The following is a 14013-nucleotide window of genomic DNA, read 5'->3' on the forward strand; positions in this document are numbered from 1 at the left end:
CATGGCTTAGCTAAATACCCATTTTTGCGAGTGCTCCTGCGCAACTAACAGTGTCAGAACTGCGAGGTGTTAGCTCCCGGATAACGGTTGTTTGAATGTCGTGTTTTGGCGTAGCACTCACACTCTTTCTATTTTGCCGTCAGTTTGTAGCTGATGACGCCCCTAACACAGACGAAATTTATGACGGTAACAATTTTATATTTTAGGAAGACAATCATTGGAATGCAACTTTACTTTGCAGACATTTTCAAGCTTCTGGAAGAAAAAGAAACGTTAGAACAAGAGCTAGAAAAGTTGGGAAAATTAAATTCGAAAGGAAAGTTGGACGAATCTTGCAGCATAGGTGAAAAAAAGCTAAAATTTCTGAGCAACGTTGTTGAAGAAAGAATTTCAAAAGCAGAAGAACTGAAAATAGAATTGAATGATGCGAAAGAGAGAAAACATCACATGCAGCATTTGGAACGGGATTGTAGGGGTGATGATGTAGAGGACATAATCTCAGTTGAAGATAGAGTCCACTTCAGAGGACGTTACACCTTTTCTGTTGACCCAGTGGAAAGAGTTGCAGTAGACGGTTCTCAAGTAAAGGAGAGTCTAAAACATGGGGTATAAGACGGCCATAATAGATGGGTGTTGGAATTAATAATAATATACAGACTATACTATAGCTTGCTCTTGGAGATGGATGTGACTTGCATGATTTGCACATGAGAGACCACAGAGTTAGTAGAAAGGCAGGTGGGTGTATCAACATTACAGACAGCATACATCTAGATATGCAACAGATGAGAATTTTCTTCATAAATTAAAGAGTTAGCTGTTTTGATGAGCAGTATGTTGTTGTAGCTAGGTCAGTGGTGCTTGTGTGCTATGATATTGTTCGCTGCATTTCTCAGTTTTTTATTGTTGTTTTTGTGAAGAAACCAGTGGTAATAAAAGGATCTAATCTGACTGCATCTACTATTGGCAAGTGGAGTATAGAGTACCTTCAGACTCAGCTTGTATCGAATGAAATGCAACTTTATGTTACACCCAATCGACAGTTCAAATCGTACACTTTGGAAAACAGAGGAAATTACAGCTTTGATCTATCACATGTGGCATCCAAGGAAACATTTCGGACATTTCTTAACATAGCAGACATATTGTACAATACTGCAAATGGCAGTAGAGTTTGCCTCAAGGAACTATTGAGTAGATGTAGCTCATCTGATATGATGAGTGCTTTGTTTCAGTTCAAGTCAGATTTGCAATCAAGTTTGTTGGCAGAGGCAGGATGGGGAGAATTAGAACAAGAAGTGTTATCTGTTGGAATGGCAGATAGAGTGATACACACACATTACAATATGGCAGAGAATCTTGTTGTACAAGTGAGATGAAAATATCAGCAAGCAGTGATGTGAATACATGAATAGATCTTTACCTATTTTGTTATAGGTTTTTGGTCATCAAAAGTTTGTGTTGTTTAACCCAACTGAGTATGCAAATCTGTATCCCTTCCCAATCCATCATCCACAGGATCGACAGTCGCAGGTATGTCTTTGTCTGTGTTGTCTGCCTGTCTCTCAGCTTGTCTGTCTGTCTGTGCATTTATGGAAGAAGAAAACACTGTCTGTCTGTCTGTCTGTCAATAGATATATTTTTCATAAATGAACCATAGCACCAAAGCAATGTCTGTCTGTCTGTCTGTCTGTCTGTCTGCCTGTCTGCCCAATACATATATTTTCAACATTGAAATCTACAATCAACACAACTAAGCAACTCTACTGTCCCAATCGCACAAAATCTCTACCAAACTAAAACTCTACAGAAACCAGCCCTATATAGGGCTGTACAGTAAAGCACATTAATAATTGTGTATATTGTTCATTATCTTCACTTTCCTTGTATGTTCCAGTAAGTGGGATGCCTTCCTGGAAATCACTCTAGCGTTACATTGTTGTAACTGAACTGATAAACGTTGTCTCCAATATGTTGTAAAATTGGATGCATTCTGATGACCGTCCTCATCATAAGACATGAGAGAAAGAGTCTTTAAAACTGTTGAGCCTCGTCACCCCATCTGCCATAATGTTTGGTATTGCTGTTGGTGCATACCCTCCTGGTAGCAGTTGGGAGTCATACTTTGTATGTTTGATCTTTTCTCTTTTGGATGCGGCAGCACCATCAATATAAGCAGCTCTAAATAGGATGTCTTTGCTGAATGGATGTGATAGAGCAATGTCTAATTCTGCTGGTGGCATGCAGAATGATTTCGCAACATAGATGTCTGGCCTTCCACTGGAAGTGGTGTAGCGATCTTTAGGCTCAATGTAGTACGGTACATGTAACTGTCTGTCTGTCTGTCTGTCTGTCTGTCTGTCTGTCTGTCTGTCTGTCTGTCTGTCTATTAGTTTGCCTGATTGTCTGATTGACTGTTTGTTAAGAAAATGCCACAGATGTTTTTGGACGTGCAATGGAAGTAGATAGTTTGGTTGTGACTCATTTGTATGTTTGTCTATTTATGTCTCATCCCTCTATTGTAGGTGAACTTTGATGGTCCAAATTTTGACATGTTTCCTCAATTTCGTGAGGCACGAGGACTTCAGGTCATTGTCTCTCCTGGTGACATTGTTTACATTCCATCATACTGGTGGCACTACATCGAGTCTGCAGACCAGGGGTTAGTAAAAAGTTTATTAACTTAATTAAAACTTGGTGTGTGTGTGTGTGTGTGTTTTTGGTGCTGTGGCTCAATTGGTTAGAAAGTGCATTTAGAGAATGGAAACATCCGGGACCTTGCAGGGTTGCAAAGTTCAAGTCACAGTAATGGCGAGCTATGGCATAATTTCCTTGGGCAAGAAACTTACACACAATTGCCTCTCTCGACTCTGGAGTATAGATGAGTACCTGGTCTTTGACTGGTGTGGCAAAGGCCCCAGCTGCGACAAAGTCCATAGCCACTGGGGTCCGGGTGGGACTTTGGGTGCTTACACCACAGTTGGCGTTGCAGTTGGTGCTCCTACGAGCACCTGGCCAGGCTCCAGGAGATTGCTTAGCACGGCCCATAGCTCCTACTTAGTGCACAGGAACCCAACCATCTGGCTGGGGGGCATTACGTTTAATGGCAGCTCCTTATCCATTTGCCATTTGTGTGTGTTTGTGCACATGCATGTGTATGTTTTGTTTGCTTGCAGTAAGAACCAGTGGCAACATGTGTAAGAATCAAGTTTATTAGATTCCATTCTTGTACTATTGCCCAGATAATGTCATGTGACAGTCACCAAATATGAGTGCATGGATGTGAAATAGTCTAATACTGTATTTGTAGATGTCAGAGATCTATTTCCTTACATCGTTGCAAGTCGTCGATCAAGCACTTGCATAAATTAATGATAGTTGACTTGTCTTATTTGCGATACGCATCTCTCTCTGCTAAAAGAAATTGCATTGGTGCATACACAGTATAATTACCGTTATATACATCATATAGTACCTGTGCAATACATTTTCTTTGTGGTAGAATGACTGTGTCTCTTGATTTTCTATTCCAACCTTCATGGATGGAGAAAAATAAAGGAGATATAATTGATGTCGAGAACGACGTTTCTACTAACCAGTCAATATTTAGTGTTCCTGATGATGTAAAGGAAATTAGACTTCAGCGGGATATTGAGACACTCATTGGCAGTACAGTCCATCCAAGCAAGGTTTTTTCTTTTGTTTCTTCTATTTATCAGTAATTGATCTAGATATTTTGCAGATAAAGAAAATCTTGAAGACAACACTCGAAAGAAGGTTTGATTTCTTGTAACTTTTTTTAGAAACATCCAACAATTGTCATGTAACAATCTCTTCACAAGAATGCTTCTTATGTGTTTTATTTTTGTGCATCTCCAATTGGATTGGCATCAGTTAAATAGATGACTCACTGATCTGCTTTAGACTTAGTATTGGTAGAAATATTTTAATCGTAATTTTATACATCATATTGTAACAAACGGAGCTCATGAAGAGTTTCTGAAATCTCTGGTTGATAGTCAGACTAATTTCACATGAATATTATCGTTCATCACCGTGTGGTCACTTTCTGTGGTGATGTGATTATTCAAGTTTGAGTACAATAATCTCAAAAAGTCACGACAAGTAACAATTGTGAGTATTTATGATGACGGAGAGTTGCTGTTGCTTTGTTGGCAACAGATGGTGCATTGCTATAACTTCGTGTAGAGAACACTTTGTTTCTATGTTTTAGCACTTGAAAGTTCTTGTGCTTTACCGTAATCTCTAGAAGTTCAAGGCACGACAACCTTGTCTGACACATTACAAGAATGATTCCAAATCAGTAAACGTTTATTTACCCACGCAACTACAACAAGTTTCAGCTACAGTAAACCGCATGTCTGTTCATCTCCCTTTTACTTTGATTATGACCTACTCAGTGTATCTGACAGCCAGTCGAGACCTTCATATAGACCAGTGCTCTGTGTAGCACAAGCAGCTTGTATGTACCACTAAACAAAAAAAGCAACATGTCAGTGGGATAAGATCCAACAATTTACATTTACTATCAAAGTCACTACCCTATTGATATGGGAACTGATCGAATTTGATGTCTAAATGATATAGCAGTAGAATTTACAACAACGAATTTACAGTTCGTACAACATTTCTAATCAAAGGATTGTTGGCCAAATTATTGTTTTGTGTTGTAACAGACAGGAAGACAATATTATCGGAAGACCAAATGAAATTTTGATTTGGCTTATCCTTCGTCCAAAACCATACGAGTCAACTGAAATAATTTCACTATAACCTACTCAGTAACTGCAAATGACAGCATTTTGTGTTACCTTTTTGTTTCTCAACTCTGTTAGACCGAGTTCTTGTGAAACTTCTGCACAAGACATTGCATTAGGTAGATCTTGTTTGTTGGCAAACACAAGAAGTACGGCATCTCGTAACTCATCTTCCTGAAGCTAAATCAACCGATATATTAGCAACATACAAAAAGTGGAACACAAATCAAGTGTTTACCATTTTATTTAGCTCGTCTCTTGACTCTTGTATTCTTTCTCTGTCATTGCTATCGACCACATAGATCAGACCCTGTCAATCAGACACAGAATATTATCAATTTGCAGTTGCTGTTCATGTTATATCTTGCCTGAGTGTTCTGAAAATAATGCCTCCAAAGAGGTCGGATCTTGTCTTGACCACCGACATCCCATACAGTGAAACTGATGTTTTTGTATTGTACTGTCTCCACATTAAAACCTGTGCGAATAGATGAAAGAGGACAAGCACTTCAATGACATGAAGTGATAGCTACAAGATATACGTATGTATTACCAATTGTTGGGATAGTAGTGACAACTTCTCCTAGTTTCAGTTTGTATAAAATGGTGGTTTTACCAGCGGCATCCAGCCCCACTGAAGCAAACAGAGAATAATAATAAGACAATCGACATACCATCAACGATCAATCAATAGTTAGATATACCTATTTGGGGTATCAAGTCCAGACAACAGACAGACACAGAGAGAGGCAAGCAATTTTATGCTATACAAGTGAGACACAGCACTGCTATTCATATCTATAGTCCCAGACCCCATCCTTGTTTGTTTAGAATAGTCACTGTTTGCTTGCAAGTATCACTTCTCTCACACAGTTAAATTAGGCAGCCATATAGGGCACTCAGTACAAGACTCTTTGTTAATGCTAGGTAACCAAAGACCTCTTGCACTATTTCATTGACTCTTTCCCTTTCTTTCGAGAGATGATTCCAACAGTATCGCTCAAGGTCTACAAAACAGTGTGGCTCTAGTGGAAATCAATTAGGTCCTCAAGGATGTTAACGGTCAAGTCCTGTAGTAGTTAGTTAATTAATAATATCTCATCACACGCTGTTGCTCATACTAACGCACAATCCAGTAAAGCACAAGCAACCTTGACCTTAGCGTCTCACCACAAGACAAAGCGGTCACAATAGATGACGTACACGAATTAGTGTCTCTTTCTTACCCATCAGTATTCTCATCTCTTGGCTAGAAAAGAGTCTCTCCCACAGCTTTCCGAGAAGCAATCCCATTTTGAGTCTAACAATGTCAGGTCGCGTTGGTGGACTACCGAATGACTGATGTAGTAGACAATGACGGTAATGATAACACACAATAGTCTCAACGCAAAAGCTGCCACGTCGCCTTCCTTACCCTCCCCAGCACGGGCGACAGTTTGTCTATTGCGCGTGCGCGGATTAAATATGGCTGGCACGCTAGAATCGTGTGTAAATCGTATCCTTTGTATGTAGTCTCAGTAGAAGTGAGTCAGTCTGATAGAACAGAGCTAGAGTAATATAGATTTGTGGTATTTCTTTGACTGCTTTTTGTCAGAAACTGTGGCAATTGTTACTAACGATGGCAGAATTATTGTGGTACTGTACTGTTACTGTAGTGATGTTTTAATTATTATAAATAGGGAATTTTAACTGCTAGTACATTAGTGCATTTTGGATTAGGTTTCTTAATTTCCTTAATTAATTAAATGTTATTTGTTTTGATATGACTGCATGAACTCCTTGCTCTAGATTTGTCAGTTACATTTGTCAGTTACATTTTCATTCTAAAGCCCTGTCCACACTAGACCAGAATGGATCGGGATAGCGAGCGTCCACACTGCACTTTGAAAACGCTACCTCGGCCTCATTTTTGATATCACATGACTGATGACCGATGTGTACGTGTGGCTTCTTTGCTTGTGGAAAGTGTTGATACAGCGACGTAAGATGAGCGAGAACAAAGATGAATGAGGAGTGCTAGATGTTCTGACTACACGCTTAGCGTACGTGAGGATAACGCACACTATTTCTAATTGGATTCAACCGATCGCGATCGAAACCACCTCGCGATGTGGATTGGATTTATCGCGAACCAGTTGCAATTGTGGACAGGCCTTAATTCAGTAGTTTGCTGCACATCATGTTTTTACACATAGAAGACCTAGTTTACTTTTAGCTTATTAACTGAAATGCGAATATTGATGAAACAAAACAAGGAACTGGTTGCATGACATCGTTTTTCTTTTTCAGACTATACTGCTGTAGTAGTTTGTATGCCAATGGTAGAGGTTCGTGCCTCGTAATTAATTTGTGTACAATTAAATGATATATGTCCAGGGATTTGTCTGTAGGCAGAATTTAGAGTAGATGCTCATTTTCTATGCAGTATATTGTATGCTCTACAGCTAAAATCATAAGCTCCAGGTTGCTCATAATGTGTGTGCGTGTGTGCCTGTGTGTGTAGTTGTGTTGAGAGACGTGGTGATTGATATGGCACGTTTAGTCTGTTTTTAGACTACACTTGACACATGCCGAGTTATCCAACTGTAACTTGTTTGTCACTAACAACAGAATTCTAATGTAAGAAATTTTATGATGAGTAAAGACACTAAATTTTATGAAAGCAATTCTGTGAAAGGAAATCAGTACATGAAGGTTTTATACCTCAATAATTTGAACAGTATTTCAAAAATTTGTTGTATTAGGGTTTATTGAAGGGGTTTGATCAGACAATCAATGTGATACTTGAAAACAGTCATGAACGAGTGTATTCATCAGCCTCTGGAGTTGAACAGGTCGCTCTAGGTCTCTACATCATTCGAGGAGACAACATGTTCGTAACTCAACGTTTGACTTGCAATTGCTGGATACATAGTTTTCTCTTTATTTAGAGCTGTGATTGGTGAGATAGATGAAGAAATGGACAGCACTTTAGACTTGAGTGAAATCAGAGCAGAACCTTTGAATGCAATTGTACACTGAACTGAAATTCTAGCACTTCGTACTCATTCACTTTGCACACATGTTGGACAGAGTGTATATACAAATAGAAATGACACATGTTTAGTGTGTACGTCATTACTCTGTCAATTTTGTTTAGACTTAGATTTTTGTGAGTATGCGTTGTAAGAGGTTACAACCTTACCGGATGTACGTTTGCATGTACACACTAAATATGGACTGAAATGAACTCTGGTTTGTATCTGTTTTACCTCATCAAATTGGTAGCTAAAGGTCAAGGATCTCTCATCTGTCATTTGATAGCAGTTGGATGATATTTCAAGGTGAGAACTTTCTCCGTGCAAACTGACTATATTTGTTGCACATGCTAAGAGTACTGGTGCTGCACACATGACTTTGTGGAAACAACTATTAGGTTGTATCAGGAATTGACAAATTAGGTTTGGTGGTTGATACCAGCCACAAGTGCACTCTGAGAGAAGCTTCAAAAGTTAAAGTTCTACCACCTGCGGTCGTAATTGAATTGATTCGAAATCCGTTTAATTAATTATTATTTATTCACTTGCAAATTTGGTTCTAGCAAGTAAGTACACGGTCACACACGTCAGTGCTTCCACCTTTAGCTGCCCATCCACAATGACAATACTAACCTCGATTACGTTGTTGTTGTTTCTCACGTGTTGCTATTCTTGTGTACAACATGATCGTGGCTGCAGTGTCTTCTCGGACAGCTGTGAGTAATTACTCACGTGCAACTAGAGACTCAAGGAACTTTCGTAGGCGGATTCTGGCTCATCATTGACATTCAGATGAAACCTTGTTTGTTTGTGGCAACCACACAGTAAACAGGGTCTTCCGCCAAGGTCACGCAACCGAGTGGTGAGACTACCAATGAGATCAGAAGACATTTCCGGAGTAATAGGCGTGGCCTGGTATTAGTAATTGTGATTCCAGAGCGCATGTGTAAGCAGACACAAGTTCACGGTCGTTGACGATGGCGGCGTCTACAGTCAAGAAGTCGTTCGTTCGCGTTAAACTTTTAGAAGTATCGTGTGGCCAACTGCAAGTTAATACGCCCTACGCTGCTGTCAGTGTACTAGACGCGGAGGAGCAAAACGGACAGTCGAAAATGGTGCAGAAGAAGCCGACATTCTATCCAGATTGGGGACAGTGCTTCGATTCGCACGTCGGGAGGAAACGACAACTGGCTCTCACGATCTACGACGAACCTGAGATGTTTATCGCCGAGGTGATTGTCGAGATCGAATCACTATCGGAGCAATGTCGAGGGAAGCCAAATCAGATCACTCGCATCTCGGTCAGTTGCGCATTGTGTGTTGTGTGTGTGTGTCAGTATGCGTGTAGCTTGCATGTGTGTGTTTCTTGTATTTGTGTCTTGTATCTAACAACTAGTAGGCTTGCTGTGGCATGTTGCGTATACTATAGGCTGCTGTTGCTTGTTTGAAGTTTTGAGCGTGTGCTTGTCACTTGTGTAGTTGGGCATGAAACCGGAGGGAACGTTGTTGCTGCAAGTCAAGTTGTTTGGCGAGTTGGAAGGTGAGGTGATCGTGAAGCACGTAGCAAGCTTTGTTTTGAGGATTTTAGAGCTTCCATTCACAGCTAAGTATTCTATGGTTCTTACAGTAGGTACATACTCTTACTCGAATGCTTTCTTCGTTATTAAACCTGTTAAACCTGTATTAGACAGCTATGGTGTTTGCGAGATTTCCTGATGTGATGAATTAGTAGTCAGTACCTGTTTGGAAGCTAGTGCATGAGCAACTGTCCGTTTAGAAATGATCTTAATTAATTAATTGTTTACACACGGAAGGCATAAATAATTAAATTTGTCAACTAAACCCTTGGAAGGTGAAGTTTTCGCTAGCCACAAAGTCACCAGGGGAGAGGTCTGCCCCAGGCTAGGAATGTTCATAGTTCCTATTAATTAAAGGTGTGACCAATAGAAAGTGTTAATCTGTTGGTAATAAGTAGGGAAGTTAATAATGGTATGAATGATGAATGATTTATTTCTGTCCCACATTATTATTGTATTTTCCGTCACAGTTTCCATCCTAGATCAAAGCCTGCATATGCATGGCATTCTTCCACTCTGACACATCTAGTATCACACACATTAGGTATGTTGTGATGCTTTAGAGAAGCAACAGTTATGCTAGAGGTTTCTTGACAGAAACAGAGACACATCTTGTGTGAAATTTCCTTCTTAGTTAATTGAATTAAGAATATGTATAGGTGGTCACATGTTTAGTTCTTATAACATCAATTGAATATTATGACAGTTATAGCAACCATTGTTTGCATGTAGATGTGGCACCAATGGAAATCAAAGCTCAAACACTGAAGCGGCCAGATTTGAGGCAACAAGACTTGAAACAAGCGGTTGCTGCTAAGAACGGTACAGCTACATTGGGGATGAGAGGAAGGCGAGGAGCCATCAAGCACCAGAAGCTACACATAGTACGAGGACACAAATATGCAGGAAAGTTTTTTAGACAGCCAACATATTGCTCATACTGCAAGGAATTCATGTGGTTCGAATGACCTTGAGTTTAATACTTGTCTACTGGTTGGTATTAGTCTGCAACTTTTTAGGGGATTTGGAAAGCAGGGACTTTGTTGCCAAGAGTGTGGGTCTGTGGTACATGTTAAATGTCACAAAAACATTCTAGGAAAGTGCCCAGGAGCTAAGGGAGAAACACACCAGACGAAGGTTAGAGAATGGGATTTTCTATCAACAAGACTTAGTTGTAATCATTCTGTAATTTGACTTTATTGTGTTGTCGTAGTTTCTCAAGGAACGATTCGGCATTAATGTTCCTCATCGTTTTCGTGTGAACAGTTACTTCCGGCCGACATTTTGTGATCATTGTGGCCAGATGCTGTATGGATTGTTTCGTCAGGGATTGAAGTGTGAAGGTACTAGTTTGAACATTAAAAGCTTAAGTATGAGCAAGACTGTATCTGCATTTGTGCTTTAGCTTGTAATTTCAATTGTCATAAGCGATGTCGTGGCAATGTTCCGAATCTGTGTGGTGTGAACGAGAAGCTACTGTCTGAAGCACTACAGGTAAGCACAGCATTACGTCACTTTGCTGTATAGATAAGGCTAGGCTTAGACTGAATGAAAGTAATGTTGGGAGTACAACAAAACGGCAATGTTTGTTGTTTTAAGAGGGCTTACTGTCAACAACAGTTGAAAATGGCGTGGTGGTTATAAGTGATATAGGGTTTGTTGTGTTGTGTATGTCTGTTATTTATGACAATTTGAAGTGCATCGTGTTTGAATTTGTTATGACACATTTTTGTGTTGTTTAGGGTGTCGGGTCTCCACTTAAGGGAAAAGGCAAAGAGAAGAAAAAGGATAAGAAAGAGAAAGAAAAGAAGGTAGGTTGTTTGCAATGTGTTTTGTCTCAGTAACTTGTTGGGTTGTGTGAAAACATTTAGATGGTGGGGTAAGGTTTTGTTCTGTCGCAACTGTCTCGATTGCTTGTTGCTTAGAAATTCTTAAAATGTTTATGTTTATGTGCATGCATTGTATTTACGCTAATGTGAAGACTGATGCAACAACAAAGTCATTCTGATGAAGTGGGTATATTTATGTTAAAGCCATTATAAGTCTTTTGGGGTTTCAGTGTGTAGTCTCATGTGGGCAGACAGTATTTTGTGTCCGTTCTTGCTTTTATCGGTGAGCAACTACTGTCTGATCTGGCCAATTCAGATTACCCTGTGGCGACATGCTGAGATCAGGAACAGCAAATAATATTTCGTAGAAGCAATTTGATCAAACAAGACTTCTTACGTTGACATTGTCATGAGAACTAAGTATTCATCAGACCTTCCTGTTCCAAAGACCAATTAGTTAAATTATGAAGACATTTGTATTAGGTTCACTTAGTAGCATGTATTTATTTATAGTGTGCTTTTCTTCAGTTAACATGACGGTTAAGTCCTTGTGTTGTAATAAGTAATGGGTTTATTTTCTTAGAAGGACATGAAGAAAGAAAACTCAAAAACAGAAGGTGTGAGAGCTAGCAAATTGGTGCCAGGCGAAGGAGCCGTTCAGGGTCGCCCAGTTTCTGTAGCAAGTTTTGATGACGACCTACTTGGAGGGGTAAAAGAGAATCCATACGATGTTTCAGACATTTACGAGGCTCTCACAGATCTCAGCAGTGACATCAAAGAAACTGCTCTTCCAAAATTTTCTTCAGATGATTTTTCTTACCTTAAGGTGTTAGGTAAAGGAAGTTTTGGAAAGGTGAGTCAATGTGGTATTAAGTACTGTCACTGGTTACTATAATTTTAATTGGTTTTAGGTTATGTTGGCTCAGTTGAAGAAAACAGGCGACTATTTTGCTGTGAAAGCATTGAAAAAAGATGTTGTATTGGAAGATGACGATATTGAGTGTACTATGATAGAGAAACGAGTGCTGGCTGTTGGTTCTACATATCCATTTCTGACTCATCTTTACGCATGTTTCCAGACAGAGGTTTGTTGCAGTATTGTAGTCTTTTTCAAGTGTGATTTCTCCAGTTTTCTCTGTTTCTGTCGTTTGCTTGATTGTGTTTCTCCTAGCTTTATGTGCAGCTGTTTGTATGTATGCTGGGCGTGTATAGATGTGTGTGTACAGGATCATTTGGTATTTGTGATGGAATACATTACTGGTGGCGATCTAATGTTTCACATTCAACAATCAACACGATTTGATGAAGCAAGGACAAGGTTTGACTGTGCCAGGAACACATTTTGTTTACTACTAGTTTATAACAGAATATGTAAAAATAGATTTTACAGTGCAGAGATAGTGCTTGGCCTTCAATTTCTTCACGCCAAGGGTATCATCTACCGGTCAGTAAGACAGTATACATGTACATTTATTACAACTTAAAACTTTGTTGATCAACTTAAACTGTGTTTTTGTGTGAAGTGATTTGAAACTGGACAATGTGATGTTGGACGGTGAAGGACACGTGAAAATTGCAGATTTCGGCATGTGCAAGGAGAACGTGATGGGTGCAGCTACAACACAGACATTTTGTGGCACACCAGACTACATTGCACCTGAGGTAGGACGTTCTAAAGTGTTCTTGAACACAGATTGCTATGTGGGCAACAGTGATAATTATAGCAATATAATAACAGTAACTTTAAGAAGCATGATTTGGACTAAGTTACATGCTTGCTATTATACCACAAATTCAGGTTCATTCAAAACTGCTGCTTGTTTGATTTTGAGTGTGAGGCAATAGTTTTTATATTTATGTTCAATTCTTCTCAGATTGTAGAAGGAAAGTACTACAATCGTGCGGTGGACTGGTGGTCATTTGGAGTATTGGTCTATGAGATGCTTGTTGGGCAGGTGAACGTTTCACCTACTTATAAATATTCCCAACAGTATCAGTGATCTTGTATTGTGATGCAGTCTCCTTTCACTGGTGATGATGAAGATGACTTGTTTGAGTCCATTCTTCATGATAATGTGACCTATCCTAGATGGTTGTCTTCCGAAGCTGTCTCATTTGTTAGCAAAGTAAGATTTCTTAATTTACATAAAATGAGTATTTCCTACATTTCTCTGTTACTCCAGTTACTGGATAGAGATCCTAAATCTCGACTAGGAATGCAACAGGACTCAGAACCAATCCGGGGTGAAAGTTTCTTTAGTTCTATAGACTGGAAGAAACTAGAAGCAAGAGAAATCGATCCGCCATTTAGGCCGGAAGTTGTAAGTCATCACTTTATTTGAATTCAGTCCAGGCGTGTGGGTTTCATAATATTATCTGTGTTTATACAGAAAGGCCTGGGAGATGCCAATAATTTTGATGCAGAGTTTACGATGGAGCCGCCCGTGTTAACTCCTGCTGACACAGCACTTATTTTGTCGATTGATCAAGATCAGTTTCAAGGATTTTCCTTCACAAATCCTCTATTTCATCGCGCTTCTTAATTAATAACTGCAGGATGGTCTTGCTGCTTTCTGCTATTGATTGCATGTGCACGTACATTGTGCTATTTGGGCTAGTACACGCTTAGTTTAGTTCTAACTGTTGTTGTCAGTGTTGGCTTTTTATTACTTGTACAATTGCCGCCATATGTATTGTATTTAATTAATTAATAAGCAACTGTGTGCGTGCATGCAACATCGCCTAGCGTGCGTTGCATGTAGCGTCATGACAACCAGAGCATGATTACGTCATGTCCACGTAGCGTGATTGG

General features: G+C 39.5%; 4 protein-coding genes across 4 annotated transcripts; 3 read left to right on the forward strand and 1 right to left on the reverse strand.

The window, feature by feature from the left end:
- The first annotated feature begins 63 nt into the window (after window positions 1–63).
- LOC134197330 (hypoxia-inducible factor 1-alpha inhibitor-like) lies at window positions 64–4055 on the forward strand. The gene is made up of 7 exons (XM_062666626.1): window positions 64–186; window positions 242–606; window positions 921–1370; window positions 1438–1533; window positions 2526–2662; window positions 3503–3689; window positions 3743–4055. The coding sequence occupies exons 1-7, from the start codon at window positions 96–98 to the stop codon at window positions 3791–3793; spliced, it is 1377 nt and encodes a 458-aa protein (XP_062522610.1). The 5' UTR covers window positions 64–95; the 3' UTR covers window positions 3794–4055.
- A 164-nt stretch (window positions 4056–4219) lies between these two features.
- Window positions 4220–6220, reverse strand: LOC134197431 (ADP-ribosylation factor 4-like). Its single transcript, XM_062666756.1, has 6 exons — window positions 6005–6220; window positions 5332–5412; window positions 5147–5256; window positions 5017–5088; window positions 4833–4958; window positions 4220–4493 (listed from the first exon to the last, which is right to left on the reverse strand). Exons 1-6 carry the CDS (start codon window positions 6069–6071, stop codon window positions 4407–4409), a joined length of 543 nt encoding a protein of 180 aa, XP_062522740.1. The 5' UTR covers window positions 6072–6220; the 3' UTR covers window positions 4220–4406.
- Window positions 6221–6234: 14 nt separating this feature from the next.
- On the forward strand, window positions 6235–8007 carry LOC134197432 (U6 snRNA-associated Sm-like protein LSm8). Its single transcript, XM_062666757.1, has 4 exons — window positions 6235–6273; window positions 6373–6413; window positions 7523–7650; window positions 7709–8007. The coding sequence occupies exons 1-4, from the start codon at window positions 6243–6245 to the stop codon at window positions 7797–7799; spliced, it is 291 nt and encodes a 96-aa protein (XP_062522741.1). The 5' UTR covers window positions 6235–6242; the 3' UTR covers window positions 7800–8007.
- Window positions 8008–8612: 605 nt separating this feature from the next.
- LOC134197426 (protein kinase C delta type-like) lies at window positions 8613–13937 on the forward strand. The gene is made up of 16 exons (XM_062666749.1): window positions 8613–9096; window positions 9275–9335; window positions 10105–10330; window positions 10392–10509; window positions 10586–10715; window positions 10778–10866; window positions 11115–11183; window positions 11785–12054; window positions 12113–12286; window positions 12428–12519; window positions 12583–12645; window positions 12725–12863; window positions 13076–13156; window positions 13220–13327; window positions 13385–13522; window positions 13592–13937. The coding sequence occupies exons 1-16, from the start codon at window positions 8773–8775 to the stop codon at window positions 13742–13744; spliced, it is 2235 nt and encodes a 744-aa protein (XP_062522733.1). The 5' UTR covers window positions 8613–8772; the 3' UTR covers window positions 13745–13937.
- The last annotated feature ends 76 nt before the right edge of the window (window positions 13938–14013 follow it).

Source organism: Corticium candelabrum, chromosome 22, assembly GCF_963422355.1.
Source record: "Corticium candelabrum chromosome 22, ooCorCand1.1, whole genome shotgun sequence".
Taxonomy (NCBI): Eukaryota; Metazoa; Porifera; class Homoscleromorpha; order Homosclerophorida; family Plakinidae; genus Corticium; species Corticium candelabrum.

What these genes read in the sequence shown, in the direction of transcription:
- LOC134197432 (XM_062666757.1), top strand. Translation starts at nt 6,243, where the DNA reads ATGGCTGGCACGCTAGAATCGTGTGTAAATC. An exon ending in GCTAGAATCGTGTGTAAATC is followed by an intron (nt 6,274 to 6,372) that starts GTATCCTTTGTA and finishes GCTTTTTGTCAG; the next exon opens with AAACTGTGGCAATTGTTACT. An exon ending in ATCATTCGAGGAGACAACAT is followed by an intron (nt 7,651 to 7,708) that starts GTTCGTAACTCA and finishes CTCTTTATTTAG; the next exon opens with AGCTGTGATTGGTGAGATAG.
- LOC134197431 (XM_062666756.1), bottom strand. Translation starts at nt 6,071, where the DNA reads ATGGGATTGCTTCTCGGAAAGCTGTGGGAGAGACTCTTTTCTAGCCAA. An exon ending in AGAGATGAGAATACTGATGG is followed by an intron (nt 5,413 to 6,004) that starts GTAAGAAAGAGA and finishes TGTTTGCTTCAG; the next exon opens with TGGGGCTGGATGCCGCTGGT. An exon ending in CACTACTATCCCAACAATTG is followed by an intron (nt 5,257 to 5,331) that starts GTAATACATACG and finishes CTATTCGCACAG; the next exon opens with GTTTTAATGTGGAGACAGTA.
- LOC134197330 (XM_062666626.1), top strand. Translation starts at nt 96, where the DNA reads ATGTCGTGTTTTGGCGTAGCACTCACACTCTTTCTATTTTGCCGTCAG. An exon ending in CACAGGATCGACAGTCGCAG is followed by an intron (nt 1,534 to 2,525) that starts GTATGTCTTTGT and finishes CCTCTATTGTAG; the next exon opens with GTGAACTTTGATGGTCCAAA. An exon ending in GTACAGTCCATCCAAGCAAG is followed by an intron (nt 3,690 to 3,742) that starts GTTTTTTCTTTT and finishes GATATTTTGCAG; the next exon opens with ATAAAGAAAATCTTGAAGAC.
- LOC134197426 (XM_062666749.1), top strand. Translation starts at nt 8,773, where the DNA reads ATGGCGGCGTCTACAGTCAAGAAGTCGTTCGTTCGCGTTAAACTTTTA. An exon ending in GAGAAACACACCAGACGAAG is followed by an intron (nt 10,510 to 10,585) that starts GTTAGAGAATGG and finishes GTGTTGTCGTAG; the next exon opens with TTTCTCAAGGAACGATTCGG. An exon ending in ACGCATGTTTCCAGACAGAG is followed by an intron (nt 12,287 to 12,427) that starts GTTTGTTGCAGT and finishes GTGTGTGTACAG; the next exon opens with GATCATTTGGTATTTGTGAT.